Genomic DNA, 25673 nt, shown 5'->3' on the forward strand with positions numbered 1-25673 from the left:
ACCATGAAATTGCACGTCGATCATAGGTTTTCATTTACAAGCGATAAAAGTGTACAAATATGTAGCTTCCGTTGTCTCTAAACCATGAAACTGCATGTTAAAATTATTTTTACAAAACGGCGCCCAATACAATACATATTTCTGTCGGCTTGGGTGTAGTTCACAAGAATTGTTTGGACTTGGTACTGTCCACAAGGGGAAATAGAATTGTGAACTTCTGAAGTTTTTGAATTCACTGAAAGACTTGGATTTGGGGGACTTGGTCTTTGATGAACATAGCTGATGGAGGGCATTGTAGACTGAGAGGGCATTTCAATATAAAAGCCAAGTGTACTGACTGAGCTACCTGCAGGTCACTGGAAGATACGAAATGGACATAAAATGATTGTTGGAATAGTTAGGTCTTCAGCTCAGGGGATATATCTCTTGGGTGGGGGATCCCTTAGAAGGGTGCCCTGCATGCGAGGAGACGTCTCACGCAGCCTGGCTGATAATCCATACCAACATTGTAATCTTGTGGATAATGCTTCCAGCTCCTTAATATCATGCGCCCCATGGCTTTGCTTTTTCGTTTGCTAGTGTAATTCCGCTGACAATCATTTAGAAGGATGGGATAGGCGTATACTCTCGCTAAGCACTGCATAAATTTATCACGCGTACACAGTGTCCTCAGCGTCCGTTTCCCCATGTTTGATCTTGTTTTAGTTTTTGTATTTGTTCCTGTTTGAGTTTATTGGCAGATACATTTATCTTTACCTTTTTTAACGGTTTACCAGCCAATGTTATAGGGCACTTACAAAATAAAAACCCGAGCAACAATACACAAAGTGAATGCAATAAGTTTATTTCTGAACAATACATGCAAAGACAATTATAGTGATCCATGCTATAATTATACCCCTTACTATAAGCTTAACCAAGGAACATCTTCAAACACCTTAAGTGTAATTATTAAAAGTTTGAGTCAACAACGTCGACAACAAATGCAATCAGGTGTGCTGTATTATCACTAATATTAGGTAAGGTTTTTTCAACAAATATCAAAATGCAACTGAATATGGAAAAAACACAAACACATTCAACAACTTCTTTAAATGATTTAAAGCATTATAAATGGACTAAATAGAAATAAAATTTAACTTACCATGTCTCAACCTGTTTATTGGACTTAAGGCCTACATTTCGCATGTTTGCCATACGTAACATTTTCATTAATTTATCAGCTACCATTCCGCTAAGTTTTATCTAAATCATAACCTGTGGTTGGCAAACCGATAGGGTTCGTTGCAAGGATAAAAGGGGCTTCATAACCTTGATATACAGCATTAGACTCTCCTCGGCATATACTCAGCAAACGAGAACACCGTGGTTTACACACACGAAGTTTCAATTTACCTTATATAATAACAACAAAACATCCTTAGTTTCCAGATTGCATGTGAAAAACCGAACATTGTTTAATGTTTCCACATGTTTCCTATGCAAATTTGATGAACTGAGACCACCACTTCAATTAAATTCAACAGAGAAACATACTTTTACCGATGAAAAAGAATCTACATACAAGCATTACTACGAACTACGATAAATTCAAATATATTGGTTGCAGTGAAAACCCTGACACCGTTACTCATTTGAACTTCATGCAAAACTTACATCTACTTTCAAACGCAAACAATAATCGGAAATCGGTTGTCTTTTTCAGGTTCAGGCTTCAGACTTGGCCAAACCTGATCGTGAAACTGGCCATATTACTTCTGCCAGAACAGTCCTGGAGAGGAGACTACTGACACGAAATCACGTCGGCTTTCCCTTCCAGTGATTGTCGAGGTCTGACACACTCTTGTACATTCGGAGGAATCTTCAACGGGATAGCAGACGAATAAATTGCAGTGGACGTACACCTGGGAGAACATCAAAATTTTTGTCAATAAAGTTTTTCCATATGAAGATGCCCACAATTGTTGTTTTTACATCTGTGTACACCCTCACCACATTTCACGGGAGACGGAAACTTTGCTCAAAACCCGAATATGCTTCATGACAATGGCAGTCAAAACCAGTGAACAATGCATAACATATCAGTCGGCTAGCTGCTTTTGCCAAGGAATAACACAGGTGTGGATCCGGGGACTTAGGGTTTAGGGCAACACCTCTGCTAATTGACTTTTTAGGTGGCTTATGTCTAAAGACCCATATAAAGCAGAAACCACATGGGGTCTTATTTTGCTTGTACTGATTATGGACAAAACAAAGAAGTGGCTTCCCCAAGGGCGACGGATGCATGTAGTAACCAGCCCCCTTTTACTAACCAAACTTTCCCAGCACCCCCAACAAAACATCCTGGATCTGCCTGCGATATCATCCGCGCTTCTTAACTTCAACTGCTACTAGTGCCATATTTGATTACCATGCGGATATTGACACTGTCAAATGAAACAATGAGAATGAAATTTGGCTCTAACTCACGAAATACACGCACTGTAAGTAGTTAACGAAGATGGAGTGCCTTTTTTGTAATTTGCTTGTACTCTAGCCCGAAATGCAATTACAAAGCATCAATAATCCAAATGCAACCGAAAAATTATTTCGCCCTGCAGACGCGGTTTATGCAATCATGAAACAATTGTGACATCGTAAAAGAAAGGAGGCTAATTTGCAGTTGGAATGCGTTCAACTTCTGAGAATTCTGCTAATACTTTACCTGATGTTCTGTTTACTTTCGTGCCAAGTATAATTAGTGAGACTTCACTTCAGTTTAAACCACGTCACTGCCTACAGAGCTACATGGAACAATGGAACCCGAAGTTCGCGCACAACTTGAAGATCAGTGCGGTGTACGGAGTCACCGTTACGAAATAACAGGTTTTGCCGTCAAACCATGTGAATAATTATCGTTTAAGACATGTGCATTGGTCTGCTTAGTTAATCTGACCTGACATCTTTCCGACAACGTGCTAATTATTACACACTATGAAGCTCACCGTGTCATGGATGCGCCAGCCAAGGAAAGCAAATGCACCAACAGAGAAGCGGACCTTGTTAGAAACATCTGACTCGTGAAGTTGTAATGTCTCATCGGCTTCGCACCTGGAACAATTAGATACTGATTACAGTCAGTTTACGTGTCTTTTGAAGGATTAATTGCGATGAGTCTACATAATGACTGCGTGGTTAAAAAAGTTGTCATGTACATGCTAAGGAAGTGACATTCGAACGAAGTTTAAAAAGAATAGGCCGATATTTTTGAAAGAGAAAACGCAGTTATCAACCGAGAAATACCAATTGTCCGAGTTAAAAAGAATTCCTTTCCAGCTAGGAGTTGTAATGCAAAATATCATTCACACTTTACTTACCACTCATTAATCAATTCATGACGTGGCCAGCTATAGGGATTTTCGGAAGTTGTGGCCCAGCATGACTCGAAGGAGGCGTGACAGTTACGGCCACCAGAACACCTAGCTTTTCCCTGAAAGTAAAGCCTCGTGTCAAACGTCACATCGAGTGGATGTGATGAGGTCTCTTTGTAGGGTTGACTGTAACTTGCATCGAAGAGTTTCAGCGAATTATCCGTCAGAGCATCCAAGAAGTTCGCTCTGCCGTTGAACACTTGGTACTCAATGATCGGAAGACTGGGATTGTACGGCAGGGTCTTGATAGTCTTGGCAGGGATGTTGCAGGAGAAACGGATTTCCTTGTGGGGAGCCCGAGTGACTTCAGTCCCTGCAGGGCTGTAGGGCTTTTCTGGGATGTATATAATGTTACTGTACGTGTAATCCGTACCGTTTCGCTGTAAAAAGAAAAGAGAGAAATATCGCTCGGTTGGATTCTTATGCTTTAGGTCCTCAGCATTTTACCAATCGACATTGCTGTTCATCACTATTGAAGTTGTGGGACGTGCACAAACTTACTGCTTACTGTCCACACAGCTTGTTGTTTTTCTCATTTGTTTTGCAATGTTTGCTAACTGTACGTCCGGCATATGTTTATTTTTCTGAACTATATACTCCCCTACGCCTCTTTCTTTAAGTTCTAAATGGTCGGTCAAATCGAAGTTGCTTGACTTCAACTTTGCTAAAGATCCTAAGATAATGCAAGATCCTAAGATAATGCAAGATCATAAAACTGAAAAGAAAATACCATCCACTGGACACTTATTCACACATGATCAAAAACTACAAGAAACAAATTGTGAAATATCTCCCTCCATCATAATCAAATAACCAATGTTACAAAAATCCACAGGGAGTGCAACTAAATGTCAGGTTTTTTTAAAGGGTTCACAAACTTTTCTGGTCAAAATAAAAGACGGCATTAAAAGGATCTCTTGACTTCCGTCTACAACATGATTTCCGTTGTGTAGCTGGGGATCCAATACCCAAAGTAGTAATAGTAGTAGTATGCTCCAGCGGATACAAAAGGGTTGTGTGCGGTGCGGATGTTTGTATGATATTCAGATGTTTGGATGTGTGGATGTCCGACAATATTCTCATGTGTTACTGCAACAGTTTGGGTGGACACCTCTGGAACACATGGCCATTTACAGACCTGCATGCGTACAAATCATAGATAATCTAACTAATGCCAAAAGACTTTGTAAGTTCAGTCCTACCAATATGGACTGTCACTCGCAACTGAGTGGGACTTGGGGGGTGCTTAAATTACGATATGACTTTTCATGTGCAGAGTGGCAAATCCTGGTTACTGGCAGCCGCTCACACTAACTGCATTTGAGGGATGGCTGCTGCCACATGATAGCTTTAGCAAGTGGCTGCCGTCTCTTTGTTTCTGCTCCTTGCTACAGGGATTTCTCAGTCGGCTGCATGGACCATTTCTTGATGACTGAGCGCCATGTGGGCTACGTTTTCCAAGCTAATGGGCTGTGTTCTGGCAGCTTGAAGGTGCTGTCTCAAAATGTCCTTAAACGTAGCTTTAAGCGACTCCACCGATGAGGCCCTGAGCTAGTACGCTTTTGGTAGACAGGTGTCACCCATGCGATATAAGCCCCACGTGAATCGTCGATCTTCGTGATGTGGTCTAATCGTTTGATAGGGCTTTCTGAGGATAGCACGAAGATGGCGAATTTAAATTTTGGTTTATTGTTCTGAAATGCTGGTACTATAAGTGTCGGTTCAGTTTAGACTTGACAATACTTCTACCCTTCACTTAGGCCTAGAGTGTTGCAGTTGTGCCGTAGAAATAAGCCATAATTTCGTGAGCTCGCGCTTCGCACAAAACCACGCTTGAGTGTGAATTTCCACAATTTAAATTCATTAGAGGTTTGAAACCAGCAATCTGTCTTCATACTAAGGGTTCAGAAGTAATCAGTTTTCTGACCATTCAAGGGATGGATAACACGTAAAGGCTTCAGAAGTTACAGGGAGGGTCAAATTGCATGTAGGCCTACTGTAAACTTGCACACTTGCAAGTTGTTGCAATCAACGTGAAAGAAAAATGTCACCAACGGGAGTTGGAAGCAATGTGTACAGTTAGTAAAGATCTTAATTGCCCGTTAGGACTATAGACCGCTAGCGGAACTGATAGAGGGAGTATTTTCCACAGCAGAGGCTGCCGTGGTGGGAAATGCACTTCGCTGGTTCTCGAACGACTGCGAAATGCAAGCGTTGCGGTTGCGTCGCTACCAATAAAATGAACACTCCCCACCAACCTGACTCTTTTCAATCAATGAGGGGGTGCTTCAAAGCGGATATCCTTTCACACAGATGGCCTAAGGTTGCTGCTACAGCATCTGTCTAGTTTACTGTCGTGCAAAAAATATGCAGCCAATGTAAGTGAAGCATCGCACTTCTTCATCGGCTTGTCATTGTGATGGACAGTTGGATGTAAGCTGAATGAGGTAGCAGTTGAAAGAGGACCTCATCATTTTTCTGTTTATGACGAGACCAAAAGTAGAGACATTTCCAGCGAATCTGCTGACAAGGCTCTTCATAAGAATCCACAAGAGCATCGTCATGAAGACAAGGTACATGTAGTTATTATAAGCAGGTCAGTTTTTGCTGGCTTTCAATCGCTTTTAATTTATGATGGTTTTTAATATAACATAATCAATTTTTTTCCCATTGCTATTGTGATTAAAATAATTAGTATGTTGTTGTTTTTTGCATTTATGTAAAAAAGGATTTCTTTTTGTTCCGACGTTTTTTACTTCTTCTCCAAAAAGTCCACTGACTTTGTGCACGTTTCTTCCACCAGGGACATTTAGTCCTTTTGCAAGATTAGATCTTCATCAAAATTACACCAATGAAGGACCCTTGTGTTAAGATGGTAATAAACAATGACGTCGTGATAACGTTATCAAATGATTAATTATTGCTTTTTTATATTTATTTCAGCCCACTGACTTTGTACACGTTTTCAAGGCAATATTTTGGTCACCTAGCGATCTTGAATTGTCATTAAAGTTACAACAAGCAAAAAAACCTCAACCCAAAGATCATATTAAAATAGCAGTGTCATGATGACGTTATCAAGTGGATTAAATTTTGAATAGGTAGAGATTTTATCAATTTATACAGCTTTTCCGAAGGTATTTTGGGCCACTTTTTACACAGAACTAAGCCGTACGAACCAATACTCTTCTGGAGCAATGAAGTCATCATGACGTCACCAAGTGTGAAATTACAAGCCCTTTAAAATTCGATCCCTTAAATATTTAATAATGGATATGATATCAGTATTCTGCTTGCGGCAAGTAGTAAAACTTAAATCATCGTTTCATCTCGTGCCTACAACTCACATGACCTTTCCTTCAGGTCGAAAAAGACTAAAACAGGAAGTGGTTTATTGTTTAATTTGGTAAAAGATATTGACTTGATATTGAACAGTGTTAGTTTCTAAGGGTACAGTATTCTTCAAAACATCTACCGATGACGTGAAATAATTCTCGATTGCCCTCTAGCGACAGGTTAAAAATTTTGAAAAATGAGTTTTGACTGGATGTCTGGCAGATTTTGTTGGAATAGCCTCAAAATTGGTGTCTGTGATGATCTTTACCCATTCGAGACACATGTAAAAGGTTGAGGCCGATGACGTCATGAAACCGGAAGTAATTACATTGAAAATGGTTTAATTCTTCAAACATCCATAAAAGCTACCGTAAGAGGTATTAGAAGTGTCCATAGATAATTTAATTTAGTAAAAACATTTAATGGGGTTTCCTGAAGAAAACAAAATGAACAGCGCCAGAAAATCCGAGAAAAAATGATCAAAGTTGCACCCCTGTACATTTTTAATCACCCTTGCCGCCAAGGCCATTTGTGCGCATGTGTGCATAATTATGAATTTATTAGTGAAACGGTCTATAGCAGTGCTTCGACATAACAGGACAAACGAAAGATCTAGGTAGGACCAATGCTAACTTTGTTCACGTAAACACGCAAGAAAATGGATGGCATCTAATATACAAATTTGGTGTCTTCATTATTTTTCCATACTTGCGTTAACTAATCTAGAACGTTGCGTCATTGATGAGCGAATCGCCAATAAACCTAAAAGCATCGTTAATATTTTGAAAGATAAAGCAAAGCACCTCGAACAACTTGATATAAATTTGTTAATTTTTTAACAGTTCATTTTTATGAATTAGGTCTAAATTTTGCTAGATAATTACGTTTTAGATGCTGGCCTGGAGGATTGTATTTTAACTGAAGTAAACGACAAATGAATGACGGTTTTGCCATTCTTTCAATACCTACCAAAAACCCACTAAAATTGCACGTTTCTTAGTAAATAGAGAAATAGGTTTCTTCATCTTCACCACTGGACTAAATACAGTGTGAAGATTTGAATATTGCACTAATAGTTCATAACAATCTTGAAAACTGCTTATATTATTCTCTAATACACTGCATAAATATGTATTTTTCTACCTGTATAACTACATGTATATATTAAGTTTGAAATCCTCTTTGTTTTCCTTGTGATTTAAAATTTGGATTCGTTTTTAATCGGTCTGAATGACAATGAGAGAATGAGGTGAATGCGACAGAACATTTCCTACCTGGAAAGTTGTTCCACACATGCCATAAGATGTCCACATGCGGTGGTAGGTGTCGTTGTGCCTGCTTCCTCTACAGCGTGGGTCACGCAGATGCATTATCTCTGGACCATGGCCCCCGAGGTCCACCTCATCCGTGGGAATGAGCATATTCATGGAAGACACGCTGCACGTAAGTCGTGGTACTTTTTGCTCCGCTAGGAAGATTAATTTTTGCAGGAAATATCATTGAAAAACAACTTCGTGGAACGACTTATAAAAATGCATTAGGTGCAGAGGTAAGTGGTTAATCGTTTCTGGGAAACAAGCATCGTTTACAACAACAGACAGAAAGATACAATCGATTCACATCAAGACTGACGTTGTTTGGGGACAAAGCTCCACTCTGCAGGTTTGGATTTCACTGTGCACTTGCGCTGGGCTTGCCCTTCAGCACTCTGTACGACTCCTTCATCAAGGGAAATGGTGTACTCGGTTTTGAAATCAAGAAACACCTCGTGGCTGTTTGGGAACGTAAGGGTGTCACCGTTGACAACGACAGCATCGGGGCCAGTGGCATCCACACGCCAGATCAAGGCGTTGCTAGAATCACGCAGGGTCACATAAGCCGGGCTGAACACTCCTTGTTGAATCTGCCATTATAGTGAATATTTATTTGTTTTATCATAAAAAAAACTCATAAAGTAAAGTTGACTGGGTCCAAACAAAAACTTAAATTTGGTCCTCATAGGCCAATCCTAGTCTATGTAGTTTTCATATCGCATGAGTTTTAGTGCACAAAGAAAAAAATTAAACAACTGTTGATTGCAGAATAATTTTGCTTAGTTCGTTTTTAATCACTGCCAACAGTTGTTGCAAATTCAGATTCCCGGATTACTAAGGAAAAGATTCCTGGAGTCACAAGGAACAAAAACAAACAAACAAACAAACAAACAAAAAGAAAAAAAAAGAAACGCAATGAAACTGGCTAAGCCTATGCCAACATTTAGTAAAGAGAGAAGCTTACAAATTTGGAGTAAGTTATCTTTTACACTTGAACTCCCATTTTTAAAAACTCAACCTTTTCATTACTTTATTTTCTAGTGCTTATTCCCAAAGAATCCAATGAGAAAGTATTTTGGGATTTACAAAAATGGCCCTGCCAAACGGGAGTTTCCCGATTGAGCTTCGTCTCCACGCTCTTTTCAAAATACTGTAGAATTGACAGACGTGATATATTTGACACAAAAATAACAGGCTGGATTTTAGTATGCTTTGAATCTAAAAAGGTTTGAGAAGATACACTGGAGATTTCTTTGAAACCCAAGACACGATGCATATCGCTTTTTTCATTACGTAATTTTCTCGCAAATAATTAGCTGTTGAAAAGTTCGAGGAAACCAGTTTCATTCGATGCGATAGATGCATTAATAAAGCACATAATTTTCATTATTGTATTGTTGAATGATACATAAAAGAGCACACTAAAGTGGCACTTTAAATTTCTTACCTCTCTGTTGAATTTGATGGCCCAATTCGGTACGATTGCTTCAGCTTCTTGGGAGTTTTCAGCTGGGATGGAGTTGATTTTATCCACTCGTAATGCCTCCGGTTCTGACCATGACGAACAGCACTTTTTACGTAAACCATTTTAATTTTGCATTTGTTCTATTTCGGTTCTCATTTTTCATTTGCCAAATAATATATGGTCTTTGGTTAGTTTGAAAGTTAAAATCTCAGGGCAAACATTATTTTGTGGAGCATTTGGAATATAAGCGAGCGAAAAATTTTTGTGCAATTACCTGTTCGAACAACCGTTACGCTGCAACAGTACTGTGAGCTTACGAATCTGTAGATGATAATAAACAGGAATTTTAAATGAACAAATGTGGATACCAGTCTTGTAAAAACCACTTAGGTAAAGCTTGTATTCAGATAAGAACATCTTTGCCCTGACAGCTCAATAGCTGCCGTACGTACAGGTACACGTCAGTGATCAATCAAGTTTGCTTAACTTATTACCTGAGTTGCACATTCGGGCATTTGATAATAAAATGTGGCTCAACCTAAAATGTGTATTATTATGGATGTTTGGTTGTCGCAAAATAAACCCGTGCCCCCCTTTTCAACACTCACAGATATAACAACTGAACACTCCGATATTGTGAAGTCTGACAAAAAGTGGGATTCGCACATGAATTCAATCATCAAACACACCATTTTTGTCTTGTTAATGCTCCGAAAGTTTGGTATTACAGTCTCAAAATTTTTGATCTTGTCAGTATCTATACGTCCTTTATCCGTCCTTTGCAGGAGTACGCTACACCTGTGTGGTCAAGCAGTATAACAAAGAAAAACAGCGACGACCTGGAGATATCGAGAGAATACCACACAACAAACATCTAACAAAAGAAACAGTGCGCTAACAATGAGCGTCCATTGTTATTGCATCGTACCTCTTATTTTAGATGTTCATAGTGACAAGCGGGCTTGTGGAATCAATCAACAGTGTTCTGTAGCATTAAATATATGCAAACTGGACCAGCTGGAACACAGGAGGGAACACCCTTGCTATAGGTGTTTGCATAAACACTCCCTCAATTAACCATTTGAGAAATCACATTCCCGCTAAACCTAGGCGCAGTTACCATTTAAGGCATACTGGGCAGGTAGGTGAGATCAGGTTTAGAATGAACGATTCAAGAGAAGCCCTTTGCCTCACTTTATCCACATCTTGAATGTTTTTTAATTGATTGTCCTGAAATCACTCAAGTTTGCACTCAATTCTCCGTCTGTGTTATTGCTTGCTTTTCAATGGTATTTGGTATTGATTTTTTGGGGAGGGGGTGTTTTGTCAGTCCTACCTGGCTTTTTATGATAGTATATTTATGTAGTACTATTAACTGTTCACATCAATATTATTAATTATAATTTTATTAATATTATTAATGTTAATAATTATATCAATGTTACTGATTGTAATTTTATGGAAATTTGTAATTGTAAATAATACGCATTGAGAGTCATGGTCTGTTGAAATAAATCATTTAATGAAAAGTGATATGAGGCTTAATCACTAGAAAAACTAGGAAGACTTTTTGCTCAATGCTACATGAAAATGCCTCTGCTCTTTTGTTGACCTTGTCAGGTCTGCGTCTGCCTAGAGAGTGGTATCTGCTCGAGCTGCTGAGGACAGTAATATAATCATAGAGTGGTTAGGCCTTGACCTGTTGTACAATTTTAGAGGGAAGAGTCCTATTTTCGGGGGTACAAGGGATGTTCTGATTGTTATAAGGCCAGCACAACCTTATTTAGGAACAAAAATGGTCAGCTAATGGGCAGAAATAAATATTAATGTGGGCAGGGGACTCATGTCTGATGCACGTACATCGGCCCAGAGCGTACCTATATGCCACCACGGACCTATCCCATTCTTTGATATTGCCGGGTAAGGAGTTCAAAGGTGGAACACCTATAGTCTGCCTGCAACCACTGCACAGATTACGAACTTAAACTGATACGATTTACCTTTCCTCTTCTACAGCCACGGCACAGATGATGTAAGTCTTCTCTTGCGTTGGGGTAAATCTAAACACGATCTCATAATCAGAGGTAGTTCCGGGGACACGTGTTGGTGTGTCGGTTGAGTAGTCGTCTACCTTAATGCTGGTAATTCTGTTAACAGAGTAAATTTATCAGATTCAAATATTTAAATTTCAGTAAGTAAAACGGACATCTATAGCAGTTCAAGGCAATGCCAGACTATTAATTTATTTATTTATGCACTCTGTTTAACTTGTATGTCAATTGAGGTCTGAAGCTTTTCACAGTGAAGGTGGAAATTTAAGTATAAAGGTTTGCGGCAGCATGCAAAGATGCGTGGTTCTGATTCTCCGGTTCTTTGCAGACCACACATCTTGCATGGTGCTCTCTATACTGCAAACCTTTTTAATTAAAACGTACTTCAAGCTTCACTTGTACACACTTCGCTGGATTCATTTTAAGGGCACTCCTGATAAGCAGCTAATCAATAAAATATTTGAACAGCATGATCTAGTTTTGGTATTCCAAAAAGTGAGGCCATTCAGGTACAAAGTGTTGCGCACTCACAAACCATAATGGTGAAATTCAAGCGCCCATGTTTTATTCGTTTTCATTGCCTTTCATTCTCATGGTGTATTACATGTATTTATCTCGACTATGCATATGGAAATGTGTGGAGACGTTATTTTTGTTATTCATGCTGTAGGCTACTCTACCATATGATTTTGTGTTTCCTCACTTCTTTGTCTTTCTTCTGCTCAGTTACTCAGTTCATGGAGCTATTAAACACGAGGAGTTAGAACAAAGTCCCTACATACTGTAATCCGATTAACTGCTCTGGTCGGCTCCATAGACAAAGCGCGAATACCTGCTCCAGTATTGAAGACCCTAGACATTCGGTGGAATCAATGCACGCAGAAGATGCGTACCGTAGGTCCTCTTCAGTAGTCCTCAGGAGTCAGCGAGTGATCCCCTTAGATGTGCGCCAAAATTCTGAATCGGCCGTAGTTATTTGGCAAAAAGTCGAACGTCTTTCAAGTCAGTTATGCCATTTTGCGAGTCCGGCGGTAGAGAACAAATACCCCAAATATGAACTGCGATATTTATTTAACCTAGTGGTTCCTACGGTTAAAAGAAGGTGGAAACATGCCGCAGGGATGCAATACGGCCGTTTCACAATAGTGCACCACCAAGAGTTTGCAACGCGTTGGCCAAACACAATGCGCGTTTGGAAAGGGTCGACAAATTTCGCGCGTTATGATTGTCTAACGCGTTGCAAACTCTTGGTGGCGCACTTTTGTAAATCGCCCGTATTAGCAACGTGGTGAGGTTTCATGCCGAGACAGTTGTGGAAAATGACAGAAAGGACAACGAATCTTCCAATGTTTTGTGTGTTTTTAATTTTCCTATGGACAGCTACACTCTTTCCGTTTTATTGTGCGTATTTTTGAAGAATTTGTAATATTTTCAAGATGCGTTTTTAAATTTTGCGTTGGGGAGATGTTAATTTTATGTACGGGTTTTGCCCTTACCCAACGTATATATTGATAAACACTGTATGCTCAATGCTAGTCAGAGAGCTTGCGAAAAAAAATAAAATAAATTCACAAGCTTACTCGGGTGGGACTCGAACCGACGGTGGTCGAGTGGTTAAGACGTCTGCACTAGTGAGCAGGAGAGTAAGCATACCGGAGGTCGTGGGTTCGAGTCCTACCCGAGTAAGCTTGTGAATTTTTTTTCGCAAGCTCTCAGACGAGCATTGAGCATACAGTATTTATCAATATATACGTTGGTAACGGCAATACCCGTTAAATAGAATTTGTATTAGTTACTACTTCTGTTTATTGTTAAGGGAGACGTTTTGGGGATGTAAGACGTAGCCAGACTTTCATTGCCATTGGAGTATCAGAAAAATTACTAAGATTATCGGTGGTCTCCGTCTCGAGGCGGCCATGTTGAACATGCAAAAGTGTTACGGACACGTATGCGTGGTACCAATCACGATCCTTAGCAAATGCACTTCCGAGCATTCCTTATAGCCCTCAAATGACGAAGAATTTGTTTTGTCCTTGCAGCACGTGCAGTGCTCGCGGTGGCCATCATTGACCCTTTTGATCTCTACATGTACTTGCTCCTCGTGTATAATAGCTCCATGGTCCATGGTTTGCACCCAAAACTATACTTTTGTACACGTAACATCGTATTCTCTACTTTTTACACACGACGTTATTGCACATATGTGACCCTTTGAGATTAAAGATGTCACATGTGCTGCACCGTTATGTTGGGCTTTACAATTACACCTCCTTCAAAACCACTTATGAACTGATATGAAGCAATGGGAGAGTACTGACAGCAATAAACCAGCTATACAGTTGGACTGTCACCCAAGCCCTCGTATACCACCCACTTGTATAAACTGTTGACCGTGAATATACAATCTTTAATGAACGGTAGTACAAGTCTATGCTGCCACAAACCTGACATTTAGGGAACGCAAAAAAAAAGACACGTGTGAGTCTCATAGGGCTGCGCTGATTGGACAGACCTCACAGGCACGCCCGAATGACGTCGGACACAGTACGTTTTTCGCACGGACTCTCGAAGGAGTTCCAAACTGGCTCGTTACAACGAACTGTGCACGACATATTGCCATGAGCAATATACCCTCATTTCCGGCACAAGCACAACGCACCGAAGTTTATTTTACAGAGGCAATCTGCCAACCCTTTTTGGTAACACCCCGCTCATTCCCGTCACTTCAACACAGCCAAACGTTCGTTGCAAAAGAACTTTCTTAAGGACAGCAGAACAACCTACATTCCAATAGTTGCTGATGGTGCCAAGGATTCCTTCACCCACGAGCTTTATATTTTCCAGATTTCATTTGGGAATGACAAAATCCCTGAGTTTTGAGAGAGGGGTCAGAGGAATTGATACCGAGAGTTGACCTGTTATTTTGGTTGTCCGGTGAGCCATATGGATGCTAGAAATTCAATACATCTAAAATATGGAAGATAGAGCCACTACTTTAGCATATATCTAAAAATTTGTAAGCCTCAAATACGAGCCGAAACCTTTTGAGACAAGTAAACTGTAGCTGTAATGAAAACTTGGAAAGGACCCCGCGTTCCCGAAGCACCTGGCCAAACTCTACCGTCTATCCTGCACATGAAGACAGCCTTTCGGCTGGATATAGCTTGGTATGCAGAGACCAACGTATTCCGAGTAAAGCTGGGCTTGCATTGGATGTCCTGTATGGTACTTAACTCTTGACTTGCACAGTGTTCATTGAAGACGGGTTCGAGGGATTTCATTTCTTTGTATCGTCGGCATACTAACATTGGCACAGCCACGGGGGGCCCCCACTTAAAAAACAAGGACAAATGGATACTGAACATGGATAACAAAAACTTGCCCCCCCCCAAAAAAAAACACCACCGAAAGCTGGTGCCCCTATAAGATGCAGTGCTGGCGCCCCCTTTGTGCGCCCCACTAATAAAATCCTAGCTACTCCACTTGGCATAGGGCATTGTAAATCAAAAGCCAGGCGGGACTCATGATTGCAAACTGGAGAACGCTGTCCAAAACAAGATAAAAAATGTTGACCCGCATGCAGGGGCATTCATATAGCTCAGCCAGGCAGACACGGTGTGGCCCAAAGCCATAATTGGCTTTACCATTTGCGTGTACTATTTTAAAATACGGGAGGGTGTTTTAGTAATCGAAACGCTCGTCTATAGAGTCTGAAAGTAAAACGTCACACAGCAAGCTTCCGGAAATCTCTTATAATAATATAAATATTATAATATTATAATATAATATTATAAATCTCTAATAACTTTCGCGGTCGTAAAGAAGTTCCTCATACAGTGAAACATGTCTGTTTCCATTAGAATAAAGTCATATTCATTGATTTACAACTTTTGATTATCTTCAGTCGAAGCATCTATATCTGTATATAAGGAGCATGTCATCAGCTAGGCCTACATGTATTACTTCGAGTAATGCTAGAAAGTAATGCTGTCACCTGTAATTTGAAGATGTAGCTGTTGCAACCATTCTCCTCCTGAACTCTTGTCCAAGTACCAGGTAAAAACACAACCTTGGAACGTTCAGGTCCGGCTTTCTGCACTCTCCATCGTAACGGAATACATCAATTAGCAAATGCAAAGGTGTCTTACTCATCGGTTCCTTGGACTCAACGCTGGCGTAGTCCTCTAACATAACCATCAAAGCGTAGGAACCAGAGGGGATTGGGTCTCCTTCTCCAAACACCAGTTCACATGCTCCCTATAAACAAATGCATTTCAAAATAAATTAAAGCTCAATTGGCAAGAGGGCTTAACACACCAATGTGAGAAGACCTGTGGTCCGTGAGAACGTAATAGCAAGGCCACTAAATTTGGGCGGAAAACGGGGGGGGGGGCACATGTCTCCATAACTTTTCGGGGTCAGGAATGGGCTATTTAATCAACCCCCCCACACACACACACTTTTGTGTGGTGGGCACAAAATTGAAGCGTATTGTGAAGACTTTTTCAGACTTCCATCGACTAAAATGCGTTCAGTATCACTCAAAAAAGGAAAACAATTAAAAAGCCATGAATATGCCTTATGAATACACATTACAGATGTACATTTACGCCACTGCAACCAAGTGTCATGCCACCAACCGTCGATCTACCAGCGGACAAATAATTTTCCATCAGGATGGCCAGTCCTAGTATAGATACTGTACTATCACCTTGCTGTGCCTAACTGAACTGAAATTTCACAAAGTAAGGAAGGAACAAACTAACAGCACATCAGTTGTTCTGAAAGTAAGACTTTTGGCCGTCGCATGTAACAGGTTTTCTGTGGAGGGTTTTTAGGATATCCGATTGCAGTTCTTTACTCCAGGGTGTTGTTTGACCACGTGCATTTAGTTTCCATAGTACTATATGGTAAAACAAAAATTTAGCCAAACGGTCGGAAAAGCGTAGATGCATTGACCTAAATTGCAGAGGTCAGTGCTTGTAATTTCCTAATTATTAAAATTAAATCATTAAAATCGATTATGGTGAACCGGGGACATTGCAAATCGTCAATATTTGCGGTCAACTTTACGACTTGTATCTCCAGTTGCAAATATTTCCACGATTTTTTTTCCAGCAAGCTACGCTGAAATGAAGTGTTCACGCGCACGTGCAATATATGATCCACATTTTTTTGGCTTTATCTCAAGTCGTTATTTGGCTGGGCAGCTTTGGCACAACGCACGGGGCACAACGTGAAAAAGCAATTGTGTCTATAGCCGAGCAACCTCTCTCCCACCTGGCTCGCTGGAAAAGTATTTGCCACTCCCACTAAGCAATTTAAATGTCATTAGAACGGAAGATGGGCCCCAAACCTAAATAATAAGACTGGTTGATGTAGGGGAGTCGAGTGACGCAAGCGCGGACAATTCAGGCCCAACTGTTACGAAGGGGTGTGATGAAGACACTCATTAAAATAATGATTTGACAAATCTTCTAAATGGCGAATGCCCCCATACGTAAATCGCCTTTTTTCTAATTTGCGGCTGAAAGATTGTTTCAAAAAGGGAAGTTAAGCACGATTGACGCCACCACACCCAGTTGGTCTGCGCGATCGGTCGATCCAGCATGAAATCATAACACAGGCCCTATACGAGAAAGGAAACAAACGCTAACAGCGATATACCCTGCCACTAAGCCCAATTCTTGCAGCAATCATATAATTACTCTCTTACCTGATCCCAAGTTGCAAGTGGTTTAGATTTAGCTGCATCGAAGTATGGTTGTCCACAAAGATCACCAGCATTTTCGTTACATTCTTCCCTCATTTCCGAAGCCCACCTGCACTTCACAATGTCGTCGTTGGCATCAACGTCTTTATTGGGGGGGGGAGTAGGAAATCGATGATGGGTTATACACCAATGTCCAGAATGACACGACAATATAATTATAAAGATGAACGAAGAAATTGACTGGAGCGGGATTTGAACATGCGACCTCTGGAACACCGTATCCGTGCTCTACCAACTGAGCTATCCCGCCCTATGTTGTTTGCTCTTCCAATTTGTCAATATCCCTGTCTATAATTATAGACCTGAAAGTCATAATTGGTTTCTGGTGTGGAGATATTTTAACTCGAATAACGGACTGACAGTGCCCACGCAGATCCAATTTTTTGTGTGCGTGAGTGTGTGAGGGGGTAATCCTCACCACTTGATCCGCGATTGCCTTGTATTGACAGCAAAAAAGAGGAGCTAGGATGAATGATTTCGCCCTAAGATCCCAGCTATACCGAAGAAAGCAAAGTCTTTCTAAAAACAGCATACAGACATAAACATGACCATCACAATTGCAGTTGTAAAGTGCAAAGTGAAGAAAGGTCTTTAATGCTGAACCCATTTACATTTTATATTTTCATGCATTATTTCACTAACCTGTGTTACATTTGAGACACTGATTTTCGAAAAAAACCCAGATTTTTATTTTGGTCGCAGGACATCCACAAAACAGTTCACTGAAGACATAAAGCTAATTTCCATTATTCGTAGATAATTTCCCCTTGTGAATTATTGAAAACAAAAACCTGCAACACGTAACAAAGTTGATGGCGATTGTTCCTATCAAGAGGATATCACTACAAGGTTCCCCGTAAAACGTAAAATCTTCATTGCAGTATGGTTGCCCGTTGTTCAAGAAGGAAAGGTAGTCCTTTGCTCCGTACCTTAAGGGTCAATCCGATTGAATCCACATTCCCCCAAACTTCTGTAAACTGTACACTTGAACTCCAAGGGACAGAGGGGCTAAAAGTGCATACTTGCAATATGAATTCGGTATGTGCAGCCTGACATTATGGAAAACACGGTGAAGGCTTTGCTTTGAGGTGGGGAATTGATAGAAACGCCATCCTTGTGCTTGGTGTTGATTTTTGAAACAAGATTCCAGCCTTTCCCACTTCGGATGATTTGGGCGTTATTGGAGATGGATGGAATCCAGCAACATTCCTCGTAACTGTGGCAGGTGGAAAAGAAACCGAAATATTGTGCATTAAAAGGCAGCGTCAATGCGCATCTTCAGTTCTGGATAATAAAAATCTTTGCAACAAATTTCAAGTTCATGACTGATCTGAAGTACAAGAGGAATGCTAACAGGACTGAAGGTAATTTGCTTATGTTTTTGTCGAAGTCTTGTTACGTTTCCCCCCTCATTTTGCAAATGGTTCAGTGTCTAAAAAATCTTGCTCCATCTTTCCGGAAATCTTACCTAAGTGGTTCAAAGTTGAAAATGTTCAGTTTAAGGGCAGGTTTGCTATGATAGTATGCACGTCGCTATATTGGCGAGACTCACTTTATTTTTGGAGTGGCTTCTTCTGTCGGTATCATGTACGTCAAGGTATAAACACCTGTGGCAATACCATCTTTTAAGTGTGTGCAGTAATAGATGGCAGTGGTAGAGAATGATGATCCAATACGGAATTGACCACCCGTCCAAAGTTTCTGCCAGAAGTAAATTCAAAACGGACTGAACTGTACGCATTGCTGATATGCAGATTCCGAAACTTGCTAATTCAGGAGCCGAGGGTTAAAGACACTAGCTGGTAAAGGGTGTGATGAAGTGATTTATATTATTGCTACCGATTTGCATTCGAAGTTGTTTGCCTTTTGACGACATATATAAGCTGCAATTCTCTCAACTTGAGGAAGTTTTTGTTCTCTGAATAAAACTCTGCTGGTCTTGGCACATGGTGGAAAAATTTCCTGTTATGAAGTACAAAGATCAAAGACCTTTTTAAACAAGTAAAATTTCCACTCAGTGATTCTCCCTGTTTTAGAATGGTTCTCACTCTTTTTCACATTTTCTTTCTTGGAGGGTATCCTCTGAGACTTATTTATTCCTTATAGTCATCATTTTTCACATTCTATTACACTTGTAAATTGAAACATGCATAATTCCTTAAAAGTAAAAAAAAATATGGTTCATTTGGATAACAGTTATTCAATTTGTTTATCTACTAGTTCTTGAAACAGCAAATGAGGATATTTCTTGTAACAAACCTTGTGTGTGTCAATAGCCTCCTGAGTACACTGGTGATGGGTGTAGGATTTCTCACTTGCATCGAACTTGAACTCAAAATTAACCGTAATCTAAGAGGAAAGCATACCAGGCGAAGTGAAAATAATCATGTATAGCTTCTCCAGCAAATGTTCTCCTTGGGTACCGCCAACAAGTAAAACTGGGGCGAAAGACAAAATAATTATTGTCGACAACTGTGAAATGGGATATTACGTTTTGAGCTCCCGTGGGACGCATAGCGCCCCGAGGTGAAGCCGAGTGTGCTATGCGTGGCCAAGGGTGTTTGAAATGATATCCCACATCACAGCAGTCAACAACTGTTTTCTCATACCTCTGAGTTGAGGCTGAGGAGAAACGAGCTCTGAATTTCAGAAGTTCAGAAGACGATAAGCCTACTGTCAAATTCTACAATTAATATAACAGACGTAACGATATCGTCTTTGAATGCACATTTCTCTCACTTTCTTTTATTGCACAAACATTCATGTGAACGTATTGATTACAAGTTCACATGTTATGTAGTCTGGTTAACGGTCCCTGTATAACCTTATACGCTGCGGAAACCTGAACAAGGGTGTTACTCGAGCGCAACCACTAATCAAACCCTCTGGTAACCTCTATGAAAACAGTCGAACTTTCAGAAGCTCTTCTTTCTCGTGCAGGTGCGCGTGCACTGTCAGCAGAATGAGATGTGTAACGGTGAGTGTGATATGCGGATATATGGCCCTGTCTTGTGACGGTTCTGGGTCAATGAACAGACAGTATCTAATTAAGACAGAGGTATGACAAATCAAATTGTCATTTCTCTGTCTTGGATACTGCCCGTTTATTGGTCCATAACGATCACAGGACAGAACAACATATCCGTATATTACACTCACCGTGAGACATCTCATTCTACCCATGTTGCGTGTGCGCAAAGCGTAAACGCGTACGGGTCCGAAAAGCTTCAGGGAGTTCGACAACGAACACGCAAGTACTTCTGTCAGTTTTGCGTGGTACCCATTATACGTTTTGGGTATAGGCTACAAGGGAATTAGATCAATGATTGCGTTCGTATAACAGACTCGTTCCCGTCCCCGCAGCGTATAAAGTAATGCAGGGATCGTTAACCAGGCTAGATAAATGCACGCACTGGTACCCGCACTAGTTTTACATCAGAGTTTACGCAATTAACGAAAGTGAGGGGACAGTGCATTTGCAAACGATATCGTTTACTTGTGTGTGCCTTCCTCTATGGTTAATTGTACTATTGTACAGTTTTACAGTAGGCCCATCTGAAATTCAGGGCGTTTTTCTTTGGATAAATTCCTTAAGACAGAGGTATGCCAAACAATTGTTAACCGCTGTGGTGTGGGATATGATGTTTTGAACACCCTCAGGCACGCATAAAATGAAACAGCGCCCATGGCTTCGCCGCGGGGTGCTATGCGTCCCTCGGGTGATCGCTATGCGCTATGCGTACCCGAGGGTGTTCAAAACGTCATATCCCACACCACAGCGGTCAAAAGCTGTTAATTATTTACTAGTCTATTGCACATATATCGTTGACGTCCCTAAAAATTGCCCCGAATCCTGGCCAAACAGTATTAGAAGGGTCCGTGTACGTTTTTTCATCGTTTTAACGAAAATTGAAACACAAGTCTTTTTTGTCTTGAATTCGAAAAAAAGAAAATCTTGAAATTGGAAAAAGAGTCATTTCTTGTTTTTCCATCGAAAAATAATGAAAAAGGGAAGGAAATGTTTTTCTGTTTTGATGTTGAATGAAGAACGAACGTGTTTTTCTATTTTACATCTCAATACAAATTTTGCCCCATAGACAACGCTGGCTCTCTACTGTATCTAAAATAGGGAACGGGAAGTAACCGCTTCCTTAAAAAGTATGAAATTAAGTATTGGAGTTGCAGCAGCAGTGGTATTCGGTTTAATGCAGGAGCAAATTAGCAATTACAGAAGTTACTTCCTTTTACAATTACAATTACAGAAGTTAACTGATTCAGTTTCAAGTTTCAATTTTGGATGGCACGGATATGACATATGTATCGCCCAGGAAGATATGCGCTGTTTCACGCCTTCTATCAGCAACAAGAGCATACAGAAATTAATTTAGGCCGATGTTAATCAATTAACCTGAACACATCTTTCAATTTGAAAGATGTGTTCAGGATTCTGGTATGTCTCCTTCATTGATGTATGAGCTTGTCCGTGAGGGGTGGTCTGCGTTGGTTGGGCATACGTTTAGACTTTTCCTTACAAGTAGGTTTTGTTGGATTTCCGTATCTGGTGACCACCAGAAGCATTTCGTGAAGGGTGCCTAGAATGTTACGTTTTATGAAAACCTTTTATGTTTAACAAAAGACGAAGTTGTCATGTGCGCGTGCGTTGCAGATTGAGGTTTAATGTAAAGCTGCATTTTAGAGTGTAAAAATGTACCAATAAATATGGTTTCAAAGTCAAGTTCTGCTTAGTACACCAGTATCTATACTTCCAAGGGTAATGATCTATAGCCGTAGTAGTTTTCTGTCTTAAAATCAAGTGTTACATCCAAGATGGAAAAATCTGGTTAAGAAAACAAGCAAAAAAGTAAAGTGATAACTATATCAAATTTATTAATCGCTTAAAACTTTATTTACAGCTTATAAAATATGAGCAGAGAAAAAAACCAAAAACAAAGGATTCCTTAACCACACAACTATATTGTGGCCTCAAATGTTTTCATTTGTTAGAGCAATTTCAGGTGAAAATAAAAATAGCTTTTGGGTTATTTAAAACTACTTTCTCATTACATTTTCTGACGCGATTCACAATATTTACTTTTATTGTAAAACAAAATGATTAATGTAATTTTGATTTTTTCGTGAAAAATGTCATTATTTACGCTCGATTTCCTGGAAATCCATCAACCATCGACGCCTCATTTGCGATGGGAGCGCGAAATCAAACAGAGCCTGTTGCAATACTGTTGTTAAGCACAAATCTTGCGGGGACGCACTTTGGAAATTAGCCCTATGAACACTGTTTCGCACTTCGAAGAAGTAATCAGGGATGACAAATTGTTAACCCCATCGTCAAATTGCATGATATGTCATGTCATGTCAACGCTTGTTCATGTATACTATCCATGTGTAAAAACAACATGTTACTTGCTTCACCCAGCAAGTGTCACCAGTGAACGTTATGAGCCTCGTGCTGGACGAAAAAGAGGGCACCTTTTTTCTGGAAAAGGAGGCTCCTTTTGTCGGGAAATGCACTTCGCTGGTTCTTAAACGAATATGAAATGCATGCATAACAGTCGCGTTGCTACCAGCAAAATGAGCACTCCCCTCCAACATTTTTCTCGGCTTATGAGGAGGTGCTTCTGTTCAAGGTAAATAATGAACTCGGCATGGAGTCGACTTAAGGACAAACGAAAATCTGTCCAAAACTATTCCTTACCTCGAGGGGATTATCAGGGTTTCGGGCTTCCCAGAAGATTGTTCCACCTTCGTAATAGCCAATTGCCGCGGCAAGATTCAAAAGCCCACCGGCCAGCAGCAATAGTAACAAACTGCGAGTGAACATCCTGCGAACAACAAAAAGAAAAATGAAAGATTCCTCATATTGAAATCATTTTCAAATCTGGTTTTGGTGTCCTTTAATATTTATGCTGGCCGTAATCAATCAGTCTTCTTGCCAACCTGTCGAACTCACTACAGAATTTGTTAGCAACTCTACCATATGCCAATTTTCCATTCTTTTTAACTGCAGTTGTTGAAGATGTTTTTGAAAAAGGGATGTAAAATCAGATACTATGTTGAGGGAACAACAAACTTTGTTGAGGGCACATATGTTGATAATTTGTTTTCATTTTGTCGCTTCTTTGGGCATTTTCTTTTTCCAAAATTGTCGCCAGTGGCAGGGCTAGCTGCCCTCATCTCACCCCAGTTGGATACATCAGTGTAATAAATCCTTTATGAAAAGCCACAAGTCGAAAAGCAAAGATCTATACGTTTCAAATTTTGCGAATTTTGGATTTTATTTCTAACGGCAAAAGAGAAAAATAAATTATTTAAATATGTGCATTTTATACGTGAATGTCCTCACCACTGCGAGCAACGTATTTGTTGTGTTATCAGTGATGATGCCAGTGTATTTATTTACAATACGGAAACCTACCTTTTTCTACAAGTACACTCGGGGCAGAATCTGGTACACCTGTTACTTACAACGAGTATTTGTAGTTGGCAGTTAACGTATTCTGCCGTTCGACACTGAGCTTGTAGCTTCATCAGTAGTCATAGATATTTTGGACATTTTTAGTGTTAGTCTAGCACTGTCTAAAAATTATATCGTAAGAAGCATGGGAGGTGTGGGCCAGCCTTGATAGCCCTTTATCAGACTTGGCGAAGCTAACCACAGCATCTTGGGCTTGGCCAACGTATTCGTGGCATTCTAATTCATGATAAACCTGAGTAAATGCTGTCGTTTACACACCACATCATTAGTTGTCCAACACTCAATAAACATATTTTGGGAAGAAAGATCTGCTTCGAATCTGGCTATCATTGTATGTAGCCTTCCCTGTTCGGTTACAAATGTATGGAGGACTGAACAAGAAGACATTTGCAAACCACCTTCACCCTAGAAGCACCTTCAAAAAGAAACCTGCGGTGCACGGAAGACTCACCTGAAAAAGTGCAGATTCGTTCACACTGTCCTAACACAAAGCTCAGTGCCGTTGGTCCCTTCAAGCAGCTCTTCTCCAAAGGCCCACTCGATAAGCATTGATACAGCACCCTTTTTATACTCTCTTCAAACAACTTCCCATCGCATCAGCCCGATGTTAATCTCATCTCTTGCGAAAACCTAATTAGGTCTTACTGGATAGTTTTCAATCAGAATATTGCTGCTATCGAGTTTCGATAGATTAATTTTTAATTTGTCACCCGTCATCTGGTATATTTTACCACAATACATGATTTGTAAGTTACAAACCTGTTCTGCCATTAACATTCAATAACTTAAACGTAGTCATGCGTATTATTTCGAAACAAAAAAAAACCAATATTACATTTCATGCAATTAGTACGAGAGCTCCTTTGCACAAATCTGGGAAAAGTCGTATTATACTGATACCTTGGGCACAAAACTTACTGACCATCTGTGTCGCTAAATCACCAACTTAGATTGACAAAAAAAGTGGCTGTCTGACACTTCAAATTTTTAAAAGTTTCTCAGTTTCATCGTTTTTTGTTCTATTTTTTTATGGGGGTTCCTCTTGGCTTATTGAAATTGGCTTTAAAACTGTGTCATAGCTATTTTTTTTATTTAGTTTACTTTTCAACGATCATCTTGTTATTGATGGGTTTAATTTGTGTTCAAGTGGATTTGTACATGGCTTGATTCTTTTTTCTGTTCTTATGAAATATGGATTGTATGTTTTAATGTGAATTTTCATTATCGCAACCAGGAAATCAAATGTCATATTTTTATGTGGACAATAAATTGAATTAAATTGGTTAGTTCGAAATTGCTCTGCGTTTAGGATGTCAATTTGACACCGCTAAGTTTATAAAACAAGTTCCCTCAGCATAATAGTCTTGTTATTAAAAGTAACTCATTAATTGTGCAGAGCATCAACTTTTCCACTAGTCCTACAGTCAACTGTGGTTAAATCCAAGATCTTCAGATACAATTTAGTGAAAACTGTCAATCCCAGAATTAAGCAGGAGGGCGTGCTGGATGAGGCATTGCATTTTATTACAGGTTTGGAATCAGCGACATTGACTCAAAAATTAGAGTTTTGCTCTGCACAATAAAGAATCTGAAATGTGAAGGAACCTGGATTTGGCATGGAGTGATCAATCAGTGGTTTTTCTTCCGTGATAAAAAAGAGTCAATTACCGCAAGCCAGACGCACAATGATATGCTATCTGCTGTTTTTCCATGTCGCATGTTCTAGGGTTACAGGGATCCTTTTCAAGCTATCTTTACTATCTGTTTATTGGTCTACGTTGACCGTGGTTGACTTGAAAAAGGACAACACTTTAGTCTGTGCAAATGCATAT

At 39.9% G+C, this 25673-nt stretch overlaps 1 protein-coding gene across 1 annotated transcript; it reads right to left on the reverse strand.

Annotated features, from left to right (window-relative positions):
• Positions 1-828: 828 nt before the first annotated feature.
• On the reverse strand, positions 829-24381 carry LOC147799862 (uncharacterized). Its single transcript, XM_087132508.1, has 15 exons — positions 24293-24381; positions 23062-23188; positions 19608-19697; positions 18901-19049; positions 18371-18564; positions 17292-17431; positions 15570-15832; positions 11525-11671; positions 9799-9845; positions 9507-9610; positions 8379-8649; positions 8021-8214; positions 3357-3790; positions 2985-3090; positions 829-1904 (listed from the first exon to the last, which is right to left on the reverse strand). The coding sequence occupies exons 2-15, from the start codon at positions 23185-23187 to the stop codon at positions 1752-1754; spliced, it is 2418 nt and encodes an 805-aa protein (XP_086988634.1). The 5' UTR covers position 23188; positions 24293-24381; the 3' UTR covers positions 829-1751.
• Positions 24382-25673: the final 1292 nt, after the last annotated feature.

Source organism: Acanthaster planci, linkage group LG02 (assembly GCF_054643075.1).
Source record: "Acanthaster planci isolate LZ-2023a linkage group LG02, COTS_SCS, whole genome shotgun sequence".
Classification (NCBI taxonomy): domain Eukaryota; kingdom Metazoa; phylum Echinodermata; class Asteroidea; order Valvatida; family Acanthasteridae; genus Acanthaster; species Acanthaster planci.

Coding starts and splice junctions, on each gene's coding strand:
- LOC147799862 (XM_087132508.1), bottom strand. CDS start 23,187: ATGTTCACTCGCAGTTTGTTACTATTGCTGCTGGCCGGTGGGCTTTTG. Junction 19,698..23,061: donor ACCCTGATAATCCCCTCGAG/GTAAGGAATAGT, acceptor CTTTCCTCTTAG/ATTACGGTTAATTTTGAGTT. Junction 8,650..9,506: donor CCATCAAATTCAACAGAGAG/GTAAGAAATTTA, acceptor CTATAATGGCAG/ATTCAACAAGGAGTGTTCAG.